Source organism: Erigeron canadensis, chromosome 3 (assembly GCF_010389155.1).
Source record: "Erigeron canadensis isolate Cc75 chromosome 3, C_canadensis_v1, whole genome shotgun sequence".
Taxonomy (NCBI): Eukaryota; Viridiplantae; Streptophyta; class Magnoliopsida; order Asterales; family Asteraceae; genus Erigeron; species Erigeron canadensis.
In genome coordinates, this window is record NC_057763.1 from 42,479,982 (window position 1) to 42,503,549 (window position 23,568).

The window sequence follows — 23,568 nt, forward strand, 5'->3', positions numbered from 1 at the left end:
TTATACCTCCCCAAAATCTGATGCAGAAACAAAACAAAGTCTGTTTCCCCGTGCGCCCACTGCAGCGCATTGGGTCTTGACTTCTCTTCACTGCGGCGCAGTGAGGTGTTGGTCGACTTTGACTTCGGCTGACTGCGGCGCAGTGGTTCGTGTGATCACCACTGCGGCGCAGTATGATTCCACGGCTTCTTTTCTTCTTCAACAGACTGCGGCGCAGTCCTTCTGTTGCCATCCCCACTGCGGCGCAATGGGGGTTTTTCCATTTATTTCCGTGGATCAGGATTGCGGCATAGTCCAGAGCTTGTATAGGACCAACTTGTTTCGGTCTCGATTACTTGCTAAGCTCTACCGCCTCGTCCATTCAAATCGACTTTCATTCCCATAACGTATTTCCTGGCCAATAATCAACCGAAAATGTACCAAATGAACGCGTAACCTGTTCAAAACCTGAAAATACTAACAAACACCATAAACGCGCCAAATGCATACAAAAACGACTTAAAACATCTACTAAAATGGCCAATAATGATGTGGGTAATGGCTATAAATTAGTCACATCAAAACCCTTGTACTAAAAATAACTTTCCTCTATATATATATATATATATAGGGGTGAGTTATCTATAGTACAAGCATTTAAAAAAGTACAAAAAGTACATGTCTAAGTTAACTTACACATGCTTGTTCCTTCCATCTCCGACCACCACCACCACCACCATGATCATCTCCGACCACCACCATGATTCTTCAGCGATGGCGATCATCTCCGGCGAGACTTACACATGTGTAACTACAACTTACACATGTGTAAGTTAACTTTCCGGCGAGAATCAGGTTTATTTTCGAGTGGATACGGTACGGGCTAGAGGCCCTCATCCGTTCTAAGCTGACCGTCAAGGGACGCATATGAGAATCGTATGGATTTGATGGGCGGCGATCCAAGAGATGGTGATGGTTTGCTACGGTACGGGCGAAGCCCTTGATGCCGGCGTCGGGGCCGTGGTTGGGGTGGTCGGAGATGATGGTGGCTGGTGGTGATTGTCTCGCGAAGGAAAAAACCTAGAAATTTTAGACCCTAAAATGCTAAAAAAAAAAGTTGTACTTACACATGTGTAAGTTAGTTACACATGTGTAAGTTAGTTACACATGTGTAACTCTAGCCGGAGATGGTCGTCGTCGCCGGAGTATCATGGTGGTGGTCGGAGATGATCATGGTGGTGGTGGTGGTGGTCGGAGATGGAAGGAAGAAGGAAGATAAAGGAGGAAATACCTTGTACTTTTTTAAACCTTGTACTAAAAATAACTTTCCTATATATATATATATATATATAAATATTAAAACAATAAGAATCTTAGCTTTTTAAAACCCTCTTTAATTTAAAACTATTTTTAAAATTTGCCACATAGGATTTTATCCTATGTGTCATCTCTATAATTTTCCACAATATTTATTTATTTATGTAATAAAAAATATTAAATATATATTGGTATGTGAAAAATAAAATTATGAAATTAATAAAATAGATTTTATTTCCTAAAAACCAACATTAGTTTCATATATAGATTACATAATTGTGTCGACGTATTACACCATTGTCATATTTTTTTTAAAAGTTGGTTTCTGATTTCATCTTCAAATTCTTTTTGACTTTTAATATGAAAAGTAATTGGGTTATTAAATTTTATGTGCTTTATACATCATTATAATTCTCAAAAAATTTATATGCTTTAATGTATTATTATATATTAGTTCATGTTCATTTTTATTCTTTTTACGTAGGTTATTTTAAATAGCCGCACATCGTACGGGTAAAAAACCTAGTATATATATATATATATATATATAGATATAGATACTAATAAGTCTTGATATATATTAGTTGCAAACAAAGAAAGAGACACGGCCTTTAAAACAATTTTCCTATTTATTTTTCTTACATCATATCAGGCTTTTTATGAAGTTTTATCCAAAAGTCGACACATGATACTCTCTTGTTCAAAAAGCATTTTCGATAGTAAAAATCTAATTTTTTTTAATTGCTTTTAAAATTTCTTTAGTTTAACATTTGAACTTTTACGACTTTTTATGTGTTTTATTACATATGATCTACTAGTATATAATTTATTATTTAAAGGTACTACGATTTGTTAAATGAGAAGTATTTTCAATAAAATGACTAATTAAAAGCTGAAGAAACCAGACTAACTAACTTAGACATCCGTCGAAGGTTCGATCGCCTAATATGAAATGAAAGTTGCATACTAGTTTATTGGTAAGCTATATATGTTCTTTCAGCAACTTAGTCTACGTGGGACTACTAATCATTTTTTTTATATATCTAAAAAAAGACATTGGTAAGGTTACACATAAAAAAACACACACGCGCGCACATAGATAGTTATGGTCCAACACAATAATTAGGTGTGATGTTACAAAGTTTGTACCTATCAAATAAAAAAAATGTTACAAAGTTTGTAAAGCCTTCTTCAAAAAGTTAAGTATTTGAGGATGTATGTAACTTGTACACTTTTTATTATGTGAAAACAACTTTCATCTTATTTATTGTATGTAATTAACTTGTAAAATTGAATGAATCGTGTAAGTAATGGGCTAAATGCTGATGTGGAGGTCATTCATTGTGTCACATCTCATATGCCAGATGGTGTCACATTAGTTTCTGGCCAATTTTTTACATGATTCGTTCAACTTTACAAGTTAATTACATACTATGAACCAGATGAAAATTGTTTTCACACAATAGGAAAAATGTACAAGTTACATACATCCTCAAATACTTAACTCTTTTTCAAACTGAAGATTAGCTTTTATTACCATAGCAGAAACTTAAGCTTACATTACCAAAAAAAACAAGATTGATAGACACAAACAACCATCCTATACTACTACAAGGTGTCAAGCAGGGATGAAACCAAGATAAATAAATCTAAAAGCTATTAGCCAATGATCCTCGGTTCTAAGGCACCCGATGATCAAGTTCAATAATTAAGGATGTTGAGGATATGGAGCAAAAATATTAATTGGGGTGTTATATTGGGCCACGAGGTTTTCTCTAACATATGGTAGGTTTACTCATCTGATGTAATCCGGTGAACCAATATTGGTAAGTTACTTATCTAATTAAATTTATTGTCGTTAAAAAGGAAAACCAGCTAGCGAGTGGACCAAATAACAATAAACATTTATGTATGTAAATATTGCTCATGTGTAGGTACAGTATGTTCATATACAAAAGAGTGCTAGCTTCTTCAAACAAATAATTTTGATAATGGGCAACTTATAAAATGTTGAATATATATTTATTTTGAAACTAACCACTATTCGTGTTGCTATTTAGGATACATTCTAGAAGTGAGAAATTCGCCAATATTCGTGAGAAGTATGGATAGATGTGGCTGCGAAATCATCACTCCTGTTAAGTGCTCGAAATTTTTAGTAGCGACTAGAGCATGATTTTTATACAAAGTTACTTTTTCGTAAAAGTTATAAATTTCACCAGTGGCCCAGTGGGTTATAGGCTACTAAAGCCAATAATTAGATCTCAATGAGTTATAATGATAGACCAATGGGCTGGCCCAAACTTACATAATACCGTATTAATTGTTAAATACTTGTCACTTGAGTGAGTAACATCCAAATATACTAGTCTAGCTACATTCTACAATAGTACAATCTTGTTGGTGTTTAAATTATTATTCCTCAAAAGCAGTAATTCGAGATTATATCTAAGATTCATCTGTGACATTACGACCTCCATCCTGTAAATTTGAAAGCACAAAACTAGGGAAAAGGTAAAAAAAAATAAAAATCGTCGCATACATGTATATAATGGTCAAGGCGGGCGCAATCTCCTGAGTCTTGATGCCAAATGTCCTTTAGGCGCGGCTGCTCAAAGTAGAATTATGGCATAACACTTTCCGTCCTACTATTTGTTAAATTTGTAAAATGTTGTTGACATTTTAGACACTAGGTACAAGGGATAAAGTGGTAACAATATTCTGGTTGAAATCAACTCTTAACATATTATCTTATTTGAAATCTGATGGGTTAAATCTAATGTTTCAACTTTGATGCCAATTGATCTAAGGTTTTCGCAGAACACCCCTCTTTAGTAACGACATTAGCAGCGGCGTCTTTGAGAAACTGAATTCTACTACGAATCGCTTTTCCATCTTCCCCTTGAAATAAACCTTTCACGACCTTTGCGATCTCCTCCCTCCCCACGATGCCATTTTCACCAATGGCGGGCCTTATTGCTACTTTAAGTCCATCGGTTAAATATATCGCATTCATTTTTTGCTCCGCATAAAGTGGCCAAGCGATTACTGGTACGCCATAAACTACAGTCTCAAGGACCGAGTTCCAACCACAATGGGTCAAGAACCCGCCTGTTGAGCTGTGGCTCAGAATCTGGGTTTGTGGGGCCCAAGAAGGAACCACAAGCCCAATAACTTTGGTTCTTTCCAAGAACCCTTTTGGTAAGAAGCCAAAAAAGTCCTCGTGACCATGAGAATTGAAAAAGGTGGCATTGGCTTGATCATTTGGACGTCTAACCACCCAGATGAACCTTTGTTGACTTAACTCCAAACCCAAGGCTAACTCATTAAGCTGATTAGAAGAAAGGGTTCCACCACTCCCAAAAGATATATACAAAACAGAACCACAAGGCTGACCGTCTAACCACTTCAAACAATCTAACCCATCAACATCATCATTTCTCGAATCAGCTGTCTGAATCAACGGTCCAATTGGATAAACCCGTGGCTTACCCGGCTCAGCATCCTCTATCAAAGCTTTGAAGGCGCCATCCTCTAACTCCTTGAAGCTATTTACAACTATACCTTCAGCCATTAGATACATCTTTGCATTATGAAGCACCCATTTGTATGCTTCATTCTTTCTATCTTGAACCGGGTCAAGTAGGTCTTTTCCAGGAATCGGTATGCAGCCAGGGATTTTAACCGGTTCAGGCAAGTCCCTATACTCACATGAAACCATCTGATCAAGTTTAGGCAGATAAAAACTCAAAGACAGGCCCATAGCATTAGATGGGAAGAATAAATAAGGTGAAACGCCAAATTCAATAGCAACATGAAATGCATCTGCACTAAAAATATCAACAAAACATGCCACAATGTTCTTTTCCACAACTGAAGACTTGAATTCTTCACGAAGCGAATCAAGAGACCGCGTAACCATAAGACTTATTCGGGTTTCCATTTGGGTATCATGTGGTAAGTCATCAAAAGTGACAGGAGGAAGAAGCATATAGTTTAGACCATTAGGGAGTGAGTCAAGAAAAGTGTTTTGAGATTTGGATAAAAATCCATCGTTTGCGATGATGAAAGTTGATGAGATGTTGTGGTGAATCTTTAGTTTTTTAGCAAATTCAACTAAAGGGATCAAGTGTCCTATACCTGGACTTGGTACAATGGTAACATGGGGTGTTCTTTCCATTGGATAGAATAGCTAGAGAGGGCGAATAATACAAAATGAAGTTTATACATGTTACTAACCCTCCATAAAATTATCAACAACAAATCCTAGATAATATATGAAACTAAATAAAGGTTAACAACTCTGTTTTTTTGAGCAAACAAAGAGTAGGGTAGATTGCCAACTACACTAAACAATTAATGTACGCAATATTATAAACTAATATGTCTAACTAGTATTTTCGCTTTTTTATTGGTTCTTATATTATTTCCTTTGGTAGATAGTAGAACTGTACCCGCATGATGTGGTGGTGTAATAGCAACGGTAATTGTGGCGCTAACGGGTGGTGATGGCGTGCAGCTATAGCGGCAGTGATGGAGGTGGTGGCGGGGATGTGTTTTTTCTTTAAGAAAAGGATTTTTAATTATAAAAGCAACACAAGTTTTAAAGTTATAAAAGTTATACATAAACCATATACGAGTAATAGCTCGCTACCGGCCAATGATCCACGGTTCTAAGGCACCCGATGGCTTTAATAATTGGGGATGTCGCGGATATGAAACAATAACATTGGGGTTTTCATATCAGGTCAGGAGATTTTCTTTAACATATGGTGGGTGTCCTGTGGTGTGGAGATGATCCAACATTTTATATACGTATTCAGCATAACACAGTTTTGTAGGAGCGTAGGGCTGTAAACGGTTCGGTTCGATTCGATTCGGTTAGCTAGAAATTTCGAACCGTTTTTCGGGTTTCGGTTCGGTTCAGTTAGCTAGAAATTTTGAACTGTTAATTTCGGTTACCCGAAAAAGTCGGTTAATTTCGGTTTTATTTTCGGTTAACCATTTATCAAAGTTATGCTAATATAAAGTTTAAGTTTTTAATTATAATAGTTAATTTACATTGTATTAATTTTTTTTTTATGTAAAATAATTATTTAACTAAATTAATATTTTGTTTTATAAAAAAAATATACATTACATCTATTTTACTTTTTTCTAATGTTATATTTATGCAATGCAAGTTTCTACTCGTATTTAAGAGTATTATAATTTACCACTTGAAATGTCTTCTATATGATAATACCAATACCTTTAATAAATATTTTAAAAAAGGTTAACAACTTTTTATTAAAAAGAGTATATATATATATAACAAAATTACTTAGAATATCCAAAATTAATCATAGATTCTGAAAAAAGTTAGTAAAATTGTTAATATTTTATGCAACAAATACAAAAAATCAGCTAAATTGATATGTAAATGACGTATTCATATAATACATATATGCGTAAATATACATATATATGATTATATGTAGACATATATCAAATTTCGGTTCGGTTCGGTTAACCGCGGGTAATGAATATTAAAAATCGTAACCGAACCGTTACACATCAGTTTTTTCGTTTTCGGTTTTCTGGATTTTGGTTTTTTCCGGTTTCAGTTTTTTCGGATCACGTGGTTCGGACCGGTTTTCCAGTTCATTTCTTACACCCTTAATTCGGACATGGTGATGTGATATGATCGTTGTGACCAATCCAAATGCTATAATTGTACGTGTTGCTTCTATGATAAATTCTAGAAGTGAGAATTCCATGAAGAATTCGTAAGAAGTCATGAGAAACATTTCAACGAGATATATGGATGTGGCTGTGAATTATCACTTCTTTCAGTGCTTATTATCTCACGAAAAGTTATAAATTTTTTGAACTAAATAGTCTAAAAAACCTTCTAAAAATGAGATTGTTACATTTATCAAAATCGAAGAATAAAATTAGTATAAAAAATTAGTGGAGAACACTTGTCAAGTACTTATGATATTATTAAGAACATTTTTAGGATGATTAAACATTTTTTTTCACTAAAGGTTATAAATTTCACCAGTTGGTTATAGGCTAATAAAGTCATTAATAGATCTCATTATCTCAATGGGTTATAATGATAGACCAATTGGCTGGCTCAAACTACAAAATACGAGTATTAAATACTTCGGTAACATCCAACCAAATATACTACAAGTCTACAATAATACAATCTAGAGTTAATACTGAAATGGTACCTCACGTTTGCGCTATATTACCGATTTCATACATTTCATTTTGAAATTACGCTGATCATACCCAATGTATGCAAATCTCCACTCGGACCATACTGGAGGCTAACGCCGTCAGCTGGCCGTTAAAACCTCCCCCACATGACTTGCACGTGAGAGGTAAATATGCAATACCGCGTTTCTTAATTACTGAAATGGTACCTAACGTTTGCATGATATTGTTGGTTTCATACCTAATGTTTCTTAATTACTTAAATGGTACCTAATGTTTAGTTATAAGTTTATTTATTTTTTTGTATTTTTTAAATTTGTTTTATTTTTCTTCTATAAAAATTCTCCAAAACTTGTTACAATTTAATGAAAATAGTCATAATACACTTATAATTCACTCAAAAATAATACCAAATAGCAATTTCATAACAAAATATAAGTTTTAAAGTTCACGAATAACTAAAAATAGCAATAAAGTATTATAAAACAATTTTTAAAAAATTTGCGAGGAAATTTTTTTTTTTGAAAAAATTCCGGAAATACCACAATGGTAATACCAGAAATACAAGTCAGTATTTACTGCGACACGAAGTTTAAAACAATGTTTTAAATACCCGTAAATTCCGGTTGATATTTCTGGTATTACCGTTGCGGTATTTCCGAATTTTTTTAAAAAAGAAAATTTTATTTTTTTAAAAAAATTATTTTTATGATACTTTATTGCTATTTTTGGTTATTCGTGAACTTTAAAACTTATATTTTGTTATGAAATAACTATTTGGTATTATTTTTTAGTAGATTATAGGTGCATTTTGACTATTTTCATTAAATTATAACAAGTTTTGGAGAATTTTTATAAAAGAAAAATAAATAAAATTAAATAAAATATTAAAAAATTAATAACTAAACATTATGTACCATTTAAGTAATTAAGAAACATATAGGTATGAAACCAGCAATATCGTGCAAACGTTAGGTACCATTTCAGTTATTAGGAAACGCGATATTACATATTTACCCCTCACATAGGGGAGGTTTTAAAGGTCACCTGACGGCGTTGGCCTCCGGTATGGTCCGAGTAGGGATTTGCATACGTTAGGTATGATCAGCGTAATTTCGAAAGGAAGTAATATGGCGCAAACGTTAGGTATCATTTCAGTAATTTACTCTACAATCTATGTTGGTGGTTAATTGATTATTAATCAAAAGCAGTAATTCCAGATTATACCTTAGATTGATCCGTGACATTATGTTGAAAATTTATGGCCGGCATCCTCGTACTGTAATTTGAAAGCACAAAACTAGGTTAAAGGTAGAAAATAAAAATCCATCCATACTTGTATATAATGGTCAAGGCGGACGCAATCTCATGAGTCTTGATGCTACTCTGCTACAAATGTCCAAAAAGCCCGGCGGCTCAAAGCAGAAGCATGGCATAAAATATTTCCCTCCTACTATTCATCTAGTTTGTTAAATTGTATTTCGATTTTAGATACCAAGTACAAGAAGGCATAAAGTGGTAACAATATTTTGGTTGAAATCAACTCTTAACATATTATCTTATTTGAAATCTAATGGGTTAAATCTTATGTTTCAACTTTGATGCCAATTGATCTAAGGTTTTTGTAGAACACCCCTCTTTAGTAACGACATTAGCAGCGGCGTTTTTGAGAATCTGAATTCTACTACAAATCGCTTTTCTATCTTCCCCTTGAAATAAACCTTTCACGACCCTTGCGATCTCCTCCCTCCCCACGATGCCATTTTCACCAATGGCGGGCCTTATTGCTACTTTAAGTCCATCTGTTAAATATACCGCATTCATTTTTTGCTCCGCATAAAGTGGCCAAGCGATTACTGGTACGCCATAAACTACAGTCTCAAGGACCGAGTTCCAACCACAATGGGTCAAGAACCCGCCTGTTGAGCTGTGGCTCAGAATCTGGGTTTGTGGGGCCCAAGAAGGAACCACAAGCCCAATAGCTTTGGTTCTTTCCAAAAACCCTTTTGGCAAGAAACTTAAAAAATCCTCATGACCATGAGAATCGAAAAACGTGGCATTGGGTTGATCATTTGGACGTCTAACCACCCAGATGAACCTTTGTTGACTTAACTCCAAACCCAAGGCTAACTCATTAAGCTGATTAGAAGAAAGGGTTCCACCACTCCCAAAAGATATATACAAAACAGAACCACAAGGCTGATCATCTAACCACCTCAAACAATCCAACCCATCAACATCATCATTTCTCGAATCCATCTGAACCAACGGTCCAATTGGATAAACTCGTGGCTTACCCGGCTCAGCATCCTCTATTAAAGCTTTCAAGGCGCCATCCTCTAACTCCTTGAAGCTATTTACAACTATACCTTCAGCCATTAGGTACATCTTCGCATTATGAAGCATCCATCTGTAAGCATCATTCTTCCTATCCTGAAGCGGGTCACTCAGGTCTTTTCCAGGAATCGGTATGCAGCCAGGGATTTGAACCGGTTCAGGCAAGTCTCTATACTCACATGAAACCATTTGATCAAGTTTAGGCAGATAAAAACTCAAAGACAGGCCCATAGCATTTGATGGGAAGAACAAATAAGGCGAAACACCAAATTCAATAGCAACATGAAATGCATCTGCACTAAAAATATCAACAAAACAAGCCACAATGTTTTTTTCCACAACTAAGGACTTGAATACTTCACGAAGCGATTCAAGAGACCGCGTAACCATGAGGCTTATACGCGTTTCTATGACGGCGTCTGATGGCAGATCATCAAAGTTAGCAGGGGGGAGAAGGAGATAGTTTAGGCCATTAGGGAGTGACTCAAGAAAAGTGTTTTGAGATTTGGATAAAAATCCATCATTTGCGATGATGAAAGTGGCTGAGATGTTGTGGTGAATCTTTAGTTTTTTAGCAAACTCGACTAAAGGGATCAAGTGTCCCATGCCTGTACTTGGTACAATGACAATATGGGCTTCTTTTCCCATTGCTTTTTTGTAGACAAAAAGATAAATTAAAAAGCTGTAAAGGGATGACTGGAGTATGAATGTAAGATCAATGATATTGAAGCTAAATGGTCATATATAGATATATAGCCATGTATGTTGGAAGATGTGACAAATTTTGATCAAGCTTCAGGGTGCATAACAAGTACGTTAAAATGGACAAAGATCAGATCGATACAGTCAAAATAATCACTATATCTACCAAGGATGATATATGGTAAAGGACTAATAATGCATATTGGGGTCAAAGTAATGTTGTGTACAATCCTATATGATAAATACAAGAAAGGTGGATATGGTGCTATTATTTAAAAAAAAAAAAAAAAAGTTAATGGAGGGAATCCTACCGCTGAAAAATAATTGGATATTTATCGACTCATCCCGTATTGTGCCATAATCATTATTTTTGTCATTAGAGTTTAAGGCTAAAATAATAATGGATCTTTTAAATTCTTACAGTTGCGTCGTATTTTATATTTATTGATATATATCTTTTTTTAAACAGCAAATTTTGGTTCAACGGTATGCCTATTCATATACCCAACTCCAATTTCATAGGAAACTCATGCTGAGAAAAACTCATCCATTCCTGAAGCATTTTATTCACACCAGAATTTGAATCCAAGACCTTTTAGTCTCAGGCTCCACGATATACCAATCCAGTGTGTACAAGAAATATGATACTAATGATCGGATTTTGACATATTTCTGATAATACTTTATTTGTCAATGACAATTTTTATTTTCTTTACGAATTATCAACTTATTATAAGATCAGAGTTTATCAACTTGTGTCATGTACTTTTGCAAAAAGTTTTAGCCAAAAAATAAAATGATTATGTGTTGGTTACATATATATTTGTGTGCAATATCAATTCTAAATATTTCTAACTGATAATTCGTAGCAGCACAGACTTATACTGAAGGGATATATAAGTACCTCAGAATGTAACAAGTATACATAAATGTTTATGTTGCGTAATGAACTACTCGAATGTTTATTGTATGTGATGAATTTTTAAATTCCGGTTGTAATGGTCGCCAAGTTTGTCTGGCTTAATATTCTTAATTTGGTTGGCTCAGTAGTCATAGTCAAGAGTCAATACTATAATAGTAAGAAAGAAAAGTTACTATCGATCGAAGATAATAATATTTTTTTTTTTTTGAGATAGCTTTATTCGTTTGTCATTTAATCATGTTTTTGAAACTTGTTTTCTTAATTATCGTTTAATCTAAAACTTGAAAATCATCGCAAAATATATATTGTCAACCTAAAATTGACGTGTTATGATTTCTAACCATCATAGAATAATATTATCTCAAAAATCAGTCCCCCTTAATCATAATGAACAAAAGTTCTTAAAGTTTAACAAGTTATTAAATGACACTTATTAAACCATCATTATCAAAAACCCATTAAACACAAGTTATCTAAACACAACTGAAGGCCATCATTTGTGAATGACAAGGATAAATCAAGAAAAATGATAAATCTTCTTAACCAAATAGTCTAATAGTCCTCTTAATACATTAAGAAGGTGACATGTGGAATCCAATAATTTTTTTTCCTAATATTGCCCTCTAATTTTTCCACATGTTATCATCTTATAATTAAGAAGATTATTAGGTTATTTGGTTAAGAAGATTAATCATTCTTTATAAATCAATATTAATTAATATGGACAACAAAAAGATTTAGAAACATAGTGCACGCACGTTGAATGTATATGAAAAGGAGAAGGCAGATTGGTAAACAACAAAATACATGAGTATAGCAGGTCAACCACTCCATTGTTGTTTTGAGCAGCCAACGTACTAGAAGAAATGAAATAAAGTATAATTTTCTTGTGCTAGGTCTTGTAACTTGTAAGGTCACGTTTTCACTCTTGTTTGGTATAGATTCTATACAGTCTACGCTAGCTTGTTAAGACTTAAGAGTAATTCGACTTTTAATGGTGGTTATGGTCAAATATTCGAAGTATAATATTTATGTTTCCTGTCCCATTCCAGTTAAAAGTTCACCCCAAATTACTCGCATTATCGGTCTTGCTACTGGGCTAAGTGGGCGCAAGCCCAGAGCAGCAAGTTGATTGAGACAACGGGCCTAGTCCATGTTAGCATATAGTAGGTTCATGTTTTTTATTTTCTAAATTTGTGGCTCATGTATTAAGCTCATTGCTAGTTACCATTGACTTCTTTACCAAATTAACTAGATTTTAGACTCATGTTAAATACACGGGTTTACTTGGTTATATAGATTGGATTATATTTAAAGTTTAAGAATCTGCAAGCTAAAAATTCTTATTAATTCAAAATATAACAACCAAGAAACAATCGTGAAAGATATTTAAAAAACAATCCTAGAAGAATGTTAAAAACGTAACTAAAATTAAAGGCATTCAACAGTTTGAACATTAGAAGCATGTATCTTCCTTCATATTTTGCAACACTTCTTCGTAGACGAAATTCATTGTAGTGTTTTTTTGTCTTCCCATCTTTGTCGCATATCAGCACCTTGAGTCCCTTTTACAACTTAACTCGACAAATCGCAACATACAATTGTCCGTGCGCGAAAACTGTCCGTTGTAGATACAAACCAACGGTCGATAACAATTGGCCTTGACTTTTGTTGATTGTCGTTGAGAAATAAACGACCAACGGGCACTGTTTTCGATGTAACCTGAACGGTATTCTTTTATCTGACGGTATTAGTTTCATTATGGGGATGTGCCATATATCACTTCCGCTTCAATCACATGCTTTCCTAATCTTGTGATCCTCAATCTTGTTCCATTGCATAACCCGTTAGACTGGTCTATATTGCGAAGTAACATCACAGGCACACCTTCCTTTAGTATCAGTTTGTGATTGAGTATCCCTGAAACTTTAAACCCATTTAGGATTTCCAGCGCGTAAATATGTGAAGTAACATATGTTTGGTTTGTAAAGAGAATCAGGATTTTCTAAAACTAATCCAACTTTATAAGTAAAGTTAAACCAACTTTAACTATTGGATTAAATTTATGGGTTTCTCTAAACATTGCCCCCAAGGCAATGGTTTAAAAATCTATTTTTGGATATTATTTCTCATTTAATAATCAAAATCTCAATATGTGGATAATGTTTATTTATAATATATTTTAACATTAAAGGTATCATTTATTTATCCATTGAGATGTTGTTAAATAGTCAATCGATCAAATCATTCTTGTAATGTCAAATATGACACATTTGCTTTTGATAGTGCATTTCGAATGAACACATATCGAAAGAAAAACGCCATATTTATACATTTCAAATAGAACATTCATTTTTATTTAATGAAATTAAATGACTCGCAAGAACTAATATGTGATGTTTATTTGAAAACTAAAATTTGTATGAAATCAAGAAAAACTATCCAAAATACATTGTGATCTGAATTTAACACAATGTGTATTTAATTCTTTTATAGAAATATTGTGTTTCTATTGTGTAATCTAAAAACACATTGTGTTAAGTTTTAAATCACAGTGTGTTTTTGATAATGTGTGAAAATCAGAAAATTGTTCAAACACACTATGATATAAACTTAGCATATTGTTTTTTCTTAAAAAAATTAAAAACAAATTATGTTAAATTCATATCACAGTGTGTTTTAAATACTTTTTCTTTAAGTATTGTTTTTTAAGTGTTGCAATAGAACAATTTTTTACAGCTTAAATAAATCTATTTTTGGGCTAGGATATGTTTTGAGACCTCTTTAATTTTATGTACAATTTTTATAGAGGAAATGATATTCCTACCACAAATATTGATATATTACTACATAATATAACTTTTAAAGCACATTGTATAAATCAATAAAGCACATTTGTAGTAGATAAATAGAAAAATATGGTACAAATATTACTTCTTTTTTATTGATACTAATCTATTTATATTTATAAAGTATATTTTTATTAATTTAATTATTTGTTTATCTCCTTTTACAAATTTAGATATAACTTGTTAATTCTTTAGTTGTACGTAGTTATCCTTGTAGGTATCTGTTTATCTCTTTATCAACTTAAACTAGATTAATACCCCGTCGTTGACCGGGTTAAACATATACTTATGTATTTTACAATCATACCAAAAATTTATTTGGGTTAAGATTTTATATATGAGTTATGTGTATGAAACCATGGATATCATTTTTCTCATCAATTGGATGTAAAATGTTTTCAATACCCCGAAATTATAAGGCTATTAATACTTGATCGAACTCAAAATCCAACTTACCAAAACCAACTGACCCGAAAACAACTCATTTGAGTTACCAACTAGCTAACTCATTTGATCTGAAATAACTCATTTGACCTAATTGACTGGAACAAATCAATTTGACCTGTCAATTTATCAAACATAAAAACCACCCATTTGACCATGACCTAATCAACCCACTTGAAAGGATTAGCATCAAAGCCATTTGACCTAAAACCAACCTATTTGACCCGTCAACCCTCTAGCCCATTTATTAATCAGGTCGACTCAGGTTCACCCAGATAAATCCGTGTAGATCCAGGTTCTAAGGTGAAATTTATAATGGGTGGGGTTAGGGTTAGAGATTTTTATTCTGCTAGCTCGCCAACTCTACCAAGGTTGTCCGGTCAACCCGCCAATCCCAATAAGTCAATAACCTAATAAATACCGACCAACTCGACCTAAATCCATCACATTTGACCCGCCCACCCGACAACTTACTTGACTTAAAATACAACTCATTTAACCCACTTGATTCAAACCAACCCACTAACCCGAACATATATTTTAAACTAATTTAATTATCATTACTTCATTAGCGACCCATCTGACCCTAAATAAACATCTGACCTACCAATTAACCCGCCAACGCACTTCATTTAATAACAACCCATTTGACCAACTTGACCTAAAAACAAACCATTTAACCTAAACTAACTCATTTGATATGCCAACCCGTTAACTCGTTAAGCCACATGATCCAAAAACATCCCATTATAGTTAATCAGATCAACCATACTAACCCGAGATGATTCGTGTCGATCCAAGTTGAAATTTCTGATCTCAAACTAACCCCCCCTCTTTTTCCTTTTTTGTATATCATGTTTTGTACTAACTGATGTAATTGGAGTCATAATGACTATCTATGTTATGATAAATATAAAAGTACTTTAAATGGTTAAAATTAAAAAAAAAAAATGAATTTAAATGGTCAAGATGAAAAGATAGTTTTACTTTGGTAAAAATTACAAATTAAGTCCATAAAAAACGAACATAGTCCATGTTTACAATTCATAGACACAGTTAATTACACGACCCCTTAAGTTTCTTTTATACTATGTGTACTTGTTAGTTTTATAAATTTGGAAGGGAGATAATTGATACATTCATTTTCTTAATAGAAATTAGTTTCCATATATAACCATTTAGTTTCAATGGCCAAGATTAATTTGATTATGAATTTAAGTGGTTAATATCAGAAGATAGCTTTATTTTTTTCTTTATGCTCTACCAACAATATATATATATATATATACTAGGTATTTTCACCCGCGCGATGCGCGGCTTTTGTATTGATTTTTTAAAACTTTCAATATTGGCATCGATAACCAACAAAATTCGGTTTTGCTAGTGTGGTGTTGTTGCAACAACGAACATCTTTAACAAATTTTAAAAAGTATAAATAAAGTTGTAGGTTTTAAAAAAGTGAATATTGCGTAATGATTTTGTGATATGTATAAAATATTTAAAGATTTTATAAAGATTTATTAGAGATATATTTTTTTTAATAATATAAAATATTATATTGTAAAAATAATATGAAGATGCCACATAAGATAAATTTTACGTGACAATTTATTAACTTAGCTTTGGATTTGAAGAGTGCTTTAGAAGGCTCGGTTAACTTCTGTTTTAATATATATATAGATATATATATATATAAACAAATATAACATGACAAAATTATTACGAAACATGAGATGGATTTTATAGTTTAATCATTAAAAAATGATTTATAACATGAAAATGGTAAAGATGGAATACAAATTAAGTCCATAAAAACGAACACAATCCGTGTTTACAATTTATAGACTCGGTTAATTACACGGCCCCTTAAATTTCTCTTATACTATGTGTACTTGTTAGTTTTATAAATCTAGAAGAGAGATAATTGATACATTCATTTTCTTAATAGAATAAATTAGTTTCCATATGTAACCATTTAGTTTCAATGACCAAGATTCATTTGACTATGAATATAAGTGGTTAAGATCAAAAGATAGTTTTATTTTTTTCTCTATGCTCTACCAACAATATATATATGTAGAGAGAGAAAAGTGAGTATGAGGCTGTTATGCACCCAACTTGGGTGAAAAACCCCTCACATACCAACATTTTAATATTTTGAATAAATGCTTGGATATTCAATTACATGTGCTAGTAGTAGCGCTAATGACAGATTCTTTGAGTTCAATTGGAGAACATAGAAATTCTATATCTGCCAATATGAAACCCCTCTAAGTCACGTGGCTCCTGTGTAAGTTGTTAAGTCGTTTTTCATCTACATCTCTTATAATTAGATGTGGCCATTTCCAGTGTGGTTAAAGGCGTGCACCCAGGCCTCCTAGGTGCAAGGCGATGGCGAGGCAACACTTTTCCGCCTGAAAACCTAGGCCCAGGCCCATCAACAATTTAGGCAGCAAACTACTATTTTCCATAAAACCCTTTGATTATCCAAGAAGATGTCACAGAGTAAATCACGTTAATATATTGTTCCAAATATCAACATCAAATCATCAATCAGAATATATCAACATCAAATCGTCCTTCATCAACATATTCTCCCATCAACTTGCAAGTTTTCTTCTTTTTTTTCTTAAAATTATTTTTTCTTTTTTCTTACTCAAAAGATTTTTTCAACTGAAACTTTCTTTCTTATCATCTGTTAGAGTCAATGAATCAAGGTGGTAATGTTTCTCAACGTCCTAAATCCAAAGACCCTGGGTGGAAGTACAACAAGTGGGAATTTCCTAATGACAAAAATTATGTTCGTTGCAATTTTTGCGGGTTTATTAGCAAAGCGGGAATTTGTAGGGCTAAACAACATCAGATAGGAGGTAACGGAAATGTTAAGAAGTGTGTAAAGGTCCCAGATGATGTTAAAACTGAGCTTATTGAAGACGTTGAACGACAAAAAGCAAAGAAAAATAATGATGACTACCAAGATTTGGCCATTGATCTCGAAGATGGTGGATATGGAGATGATGAACCTGATAAGGACGAGGCTGTTGAGAACCAGAATACTCAGAACAAAAGAGCCCGAGTGGAGAAACCAACTAGTAGCAGGTCTAATGTGAAAGGACCGTTAGATTTTTTGGTGACCAAAGGTAACAATGACACAAAGTATGTGCCACTAAAAGTTCCTTAATAGCTTGAATTTAGCAAACTATTAGTGGCACAAATTATTTGCCACAAAAGCATTTTTTGTTATTGTGGCTAAAAAAAAGTGCCACTATAGCCATAAAAATTTTGTGGTGACAGTTATAAAAAGTGTCACTAAAGGGCTTTAGTGGTAGCAGTTGTAGTGACACTTTTTTTGTATGCCGCTGTAGCCCAGAGTCGCTTTTAGTGGCACTTTTGTTACTTTTTGTGGCACTTTTTGTTTGCCACTGAATGTCAATTTATTTGTAGTGAAATTTATATGATGATATGAAGTATATGTTGATATGAAATGAAATGTGATGCCATGTGAGAAAAGGGAAGTATGGGTTGATCAATGATTGTTGTGGATGATATGTAAAGCGGTTATATTTTGATAAGTAAAATATGAAGAACGTTTTATCAAAATGTGTGTATCTTACTTAGCTAATTTTATTAGCTAACACTTGCTTTTATGAAAATGTTGTAATCTTCAGGATAAACAGGTTTGAGCTAGGAAAGGATTAGCTCGGTGAGATGAGCAGATGCAATAAAGAAGGCTAGCATAGTTTGTTGAATGCTTATACTTCCCCTTTTAGCCTTATGTCTTGGCTACTTTCATTTATGATTTATGAACATGTAATCATGATGACATTTATGTTGGTGTCATAACTTGAATTTTACTTTGACTATTACGATGATGCTATTAGTAACACCAAACTTTAATGAAGGATACCATCCGTTACGGATGAAACAGTTTTTAAGTGATCCTTTTCGGCTATGTTTAAACGCCGTTTGGCAAAGTTTTTGAAATCCAGGTTTTTAAAATGACGGGTGTTACAGATTAGTAGGGGATTTCCCCCCTTTGGGTATTTGAATTAAGCATTTTTACTTCGAGTGAGCTCTCTAGCTATGAGGGATTGACTTGGGTTATCCAAGTTCAAGTATGAGGGGGCAAGATGTACCCCTGTTAATCGTTGTGCTTTCGTTCGGATTAGTAGGGGGTTTCCTCCTTTGGGTATTTGAATTAAGCATTTTTTACTTCGAGTGAGCTCTCTAGCGTGGACCCGATTAAGACAACGCATGCTAGAACTCTCAATATCGAATCGCGGCACAAAGTTTTAAGCGAAATTGACCTTAAAAAAATTAGGTTTTATTATTTTTTATATATAAAGAAACTCAAATATGTACGCAATAGTGTCATGTATGACATAGGCCAATGAATTGTTATATATAATAGTTTAAAATTATGAAAAATAAGACTTCTGGAGATAAAGAGAGAAACACTTAATAATATGCAAATATAAATTGATCAATCAGCGTGCCTTACATGTACATGTTTCTGTTTAATTAATCAAAGAGTTGTTGCGTAGTGAACTTCTAACACCTAAAAATCAGATCAAACAATAAATAAAGGCATCTTAATATCATTAACAAATGATTCGTTTAACTTGTTCAAAAGATACCATAGTAACGTGTACCACACATCAAAGAATCTTCAATTACACAGATTACCTTCACATAATACGAGTATTATTTAGTAATAGTTGAGTTAGTTTAAAATTAATGTAGAAATATATCGTTAAGAAAATATTAAAATATTGTCTGTTATTTAGTTATCTTCTTCCTTATATATAGAGAGAGAAAGAAAGATCTGATAACGTACGTAAACCGGTCACAAAACATTTTTTTTTGGGGTTTTTTTTGTATTATGATTGAATACGTTTTCATCGAGTAAGACCTTATTTGACACGTGCGATCTTTATTTGTTAATTGAAGAATGGCTGTATTGAATAATTGTGCTGAAGTAATAACAAAAAAGAAAAATAACACCTAATGCCGTCCTTCACGGGAATTAGGTCTCAATGCCGTCTTTGACGGTATATTAGGGAGGTTAAGATGTAGATAACCTCACCCCTACCTAAGGTAGAGATATTGCTTTCAGGTTTTACCAAATGTAGAATAGGATCTCCAACCTTGTTGGGCATGAGGATCGAAACTTTGACCCCTGTCTCCAAAAGTAAGGGCTCCAACAACTGAAACCAACGCAGTTGGTTTGATGTCTGTAACAATATCAAATGTAAATGTAAAGTTGAAAAACAGTTCAGTAACAAGTATTCTGTTCCTACCCTTACTTATCCTATATATCTTGACCCAACCCTAGCTTTTGCAATGTCATATTTGGGGCTTTTTCATGGCGACAAGTTGCCGAAAATATGCCTGTAGCACATTAGTGGTAAAAAAAATTCCATCAAATATAATCTCAGAGATTAGAAATCTGACTATATTTAGACCCCAAATGCTAATCGCATTGCTACCCATATACCTTACCCTTCAATATTGCCGAAATCAATTATTGATTGTGGTGGTAGCCTAGCTAGCTTGTTTATTTACGTAGAAATACAAGATATGTTTTAGTCGCTATGCTTCACTTTGCAAACAAGCTAAGAGATGAATAGTGTAGTTCAATGACATTCAACGAGACGTTTGAGCAGTTTCGTAAAGTGCGCTGCCAACGAGACCTTATTGGGGCTGAAGTTGAGGTGAAAAAAATTATGACATTGTGTTGTTTTGATCACTTACGTGAAGGTATTCCCAATGATGCTTTGATTATTGCTTTCTTTAGGTAAGGTAAAGTTGGAGATCGGACTAATCATTTTACTTATGAAATGAGTCAACCTATAGATTATATCACTGAACAAAAGTTTCAAGGGTTGAATATCTTCTTTTAGTTCTACTTAACGTCGTCATTAGCAATAATTGCTTTGTTAATTCATTCGCGTGCTTAGCGGCTAAATTTACTAGCTATAGACGTATTAATTAACAATAGTTGTTACATAAAAAAACTATTAATTTATTGTTGTTAATTTCTTGTTATAAATAATAAAAATTTAATTAGTGTGTTATTTTCAAGGGTAAATTACACTTTTCGTCCATGAAGTTGGCAACTTTGCACTTTTCGTCCCTAACGTTTTTTTATTACAATTTTAACCTTAAAGTTGGCAGAATTTTTCAATTGACGTCCTTTGGCCAAACGGTGTTAAGTTTCAGCCGTTAAGTCCCACACGTGCAAAACACTAAAACGTGAAAAGTTCAGGGACGAAATCTGAAATTTACTTTATCAATTGTCATCATCTTCATTTTCTCCGGCTGAGTGGCCGGAAAATTCGCCGGAAACTAAAAATGTCGATATCTCACTCGTTTCTTCGAATTAGACACGAAACCACCACCAAACTTCTCAAAATTAATTTCCGCACAAATCCTAACCAAAAGATTTCAGATTCAACACTTGGGAAAACTTCAAATGATCTTAACAGTCATATAAAATGGGTTATCTATACACTAAAACTATAAAATGTCTCTTTTGTGACTGGTGAAATGGGGGGAGTTTTCTTTATTAAATTCTTGCTTACAAACTGTAGGTTTTATGTTCCAGTAAAGTCTTTGGTAATTTGCTATTTATCAATGTGTATGCAATTTTATTCCTTGCGTGCAGGCACACTTATACCAAGAGTAAAAGAATATTATAGATTTGTTTGTTATGCTTCTAAGATTTTCAAGGTAATTTAAGATGGTCACTTTGCAACTTCATCCCAATTCTGTTTACTAATTGCTGTTATGTTCACTATTAATTTTTGTTCAAATTTTCAGCTTGGTAATGGATACTATAAGATTTCATCGTGCCTACCTAGCTTTATGTAAAAAGGAACGAACATATAGCAAGAAGGTGAATATGGTTCATTAGTTTTTAGTTGTGTCTTATGTTATATCTTGTTGTCTGGTTAAAGCTTGACGGAAAGGCGTTACATATTTACATTTTTCAGCAATTACGTGTGGTGATATACATATTTACATTTTCCGGCAAGTGTTGAATCTGAAATCTCTTGGTTAGGATTGATGCGGAAATTAATTTTGAGAAGTTTGGTGGTGGTTTAGTGGTCTAGTTCGAAGAAACAAGTGAGATATCGACATTTTAAGTTTTCCGCCGAATTTTCCGGTCACTCAACCGGAGAAGATGAAGATGATGACAATTGATAAAGTAAATTTCAGTTTTCATCCCTGAACTTTTCACGTTTTGCACTTTCAGTCCTCACGTGTTTTGCACGCGTGGGACTTAACGGCTGAAACTTAACACTGTTTGGTCAAAGGACGTCAATTGAAAAATTCTGTCAACTTTAAGGTTAAAATTGTAATAAAAAAACATTAGGGACGAAAAGTGCAAAAGTTGCCAACTTCAGAGACGAAAAATGTAATTTACCTAATAAGAAGTTTCTTATAAAATTGTATCGGTGTAAAGAAGGTAGCACAAGCCACAAGACATTGTTTGCTATATTCAATTTTGACCATAGACATTATATATGGTCAATGATGGAATGAAAAGAACTAATTAAAAGGGAACTCAAGTTTTTCTATATATTTCAAATAAGATTTTGATACATTACAAGGCTGCCAAAAACTAAACGCAAATATTGAAGAAAAGAAACAGGCTGGCCGGGTTAAGTTAGTAAAGAAACCCATATACTATTTAAAAACTAAAAAGCATAAATTAAAACACAGAACAAACAAGGAGACATACCATTGACTTATTCATAGCCTCATACAATGTAATCAAAACTTATAGAGTCATTTTAATTAGAAAGAAATATCCAAACCGTGGAACTCTTTGTTGGTAATGTGATCCAAAATTTGGCCCATTTCAAGTGTGAGATAATTGGTCCAGTCTCCAACTTTACCTTCCCGAAAGAACACATTATTTGGCATACCAAGGACTAAATCACCATGCTTATTGACCGCACTCAACTTTTCAAAACTGCATAAGCTCACAATCTCTTCCATCACCCCACGGGACTTTTCCTCTTCAGTGAAAGGGTAGCCCAAGAAGTCCGCAAGATTCTTCACATTATTCACAGTATCCGATTTCATGTTCTCGTATGTCAAAAATAAAATCTTAGATGGATTTTCTAAACTGGCCTTACGATACCCTTTCATATGCTCCCAATACGGTCCACCTGGACTGATACCTTTACTGAACATCTCGAATGCCTCCTCAATTGTCATTAGACCACGCGACGTGTCTCTTAGCTTGTTTGCAAAGTAAAACAAGGAAACTAAAACGTCTTTAGGGTCTCTACACATGTAAACTATGCGACAACCAAAATTAACAATGTTCTCGGGGAGTGAAGTGTAAGGTGTATGGGTAGAAAAGAGACGGGGTGAATGACCCTCGGCATAAGTAGGATTCATTCGTATGACTTCAATTTCGATGTCGGGCACAAGTTTGTGAGGATTAATGAAGAGTAAAGGGTTACTGGAATCTGATCCGTTAATTTGGTAATTATGGTTTCTGTTTACTATGGCAAACACAAGAGCCTTGAGCCATGTTGTGCCACACTTTTGCAATGTAGCCAAGTAGATATCACTTGGAAGAGGTTTAAACTGGTCTTGTGCTGCGATGGCAGTCATAATTGAGAGCCCGTTACCAGATTGGAACCAAAAGCCTTGATACATGTATAGGTCATCAGTCATCCAACCTTTCTCCTTTGGAAAAGTTGTGAACCTATCCTTGTATCTATCTAGAAAGAGGGGCACGTCGTGCAGTCGGTAATCACCATCTTCCTCTGTCATATCTAACAAGTGTGT

The 23,568-nt window shown here is 33.7% G+C and overlaps 4 protein-coding genes across 4 annotated transcripts; 1 reads left to right on the forward strand and 3 right to left on the reverse strand.

Annotated features, from left to right (window-relative positions):
• Positions 1 to 4,015: 4,015 nt before the first annotated feature.
• On the reverse strand, positions 4,016 to 5,521 carry LOC122594205 (hydroquinone glucosyltransferase-like). The gene has a single exon (XM_043766675.1). It carries the CDS (start codon positions 5,474 to 5,476, stop codon positions 4,073 to 4,075), a length of 1,404 nt encoding a protein of 467 aa, XP_043622610.1. The 5' UTR covers positions 5,477 to 5,521; the 3' UTR covers positions 4,016 to 4,072.
• A 3,434-nt stretch (positions 5,522 to 8,955) lies between these two features.
• On the reverse strand, positions 8,956 to 10,506 carry LOC122594265 (hydroquinone glucosyltransferase-like). The gene has a single exon (XM_043766740.1). The coding sequence runs from the start codon at positions 10,486 to 10,488 to the stop codon at positions 9,082 to 9,084; it is 1,407 nt and encodes a 468-aa protein (XP_043622675.1). The 5' UTR covers positions 10,489 to 10,506; the 3' UTR covers positions 8,956 to 9,081.
• Positions 10,507 to 17,464: 6,958 nt separating this feature from the next.
• LOC122592166 lies at positions 17,465 to 17,938 on the forward strand. The gene has a single exon (XM_043764370.1). It carries the CDS (start codon positions 17,465 to 17,467, stop codon positions 17,936 to 17,938), a length of 474 nt encoding a protein of 157 aa, XP_043620305.1.
• Positions 17,939 to 22,523: 4,585 nt separating this feature from the next.
• Positions 22,524 to 23,568, reverse strand: LOC122594629 (flavonol sulfotransferase-like). The gene has a single exon (XM_043767062.1). It carries the CDS (start codon positions 23,551 to 23,553, stop codon positions 22,561 to 22,563), a length of 993 nt encoding a protein of 330 aa, XP_043622997.1. The 5' UTR covers positions 23,554 to 23,568; the 3' UTR covers positions 22,524 to 22,560.

Excerpts from the sequence above, each read along its gene's own strand:
- LOC122594205 (XM_043766675.1), bottom strand. The coding sequence starts at position 5,476 with ATGGAAAGAACACCCCATGTTACCATTGTACCAAGTCCAGGTATAGGA.
- LOC122594265 (XM_043766740.1), bottom strand. The coding sequence starts at position 10,488 with ATGGGAAAAGAAGCCCATATTGTCATTGTACCAAGTACAGGCATGGGA.
- LOC122592166 (XM_043764370.1), top strand. The coding sequence starts at position 17,465 with ATGAATCAAGGTGGTAATGTTTCTCAACGTCCTAAATCCAAAGACCCT.
- LOC122594629 (XM_043767062.1), bottom strand. The coding sequence starts at position 23,553 with ATGACAGAGGAAGATGGTGATTACCGACTGCACGACGTGCCCCTCTTT.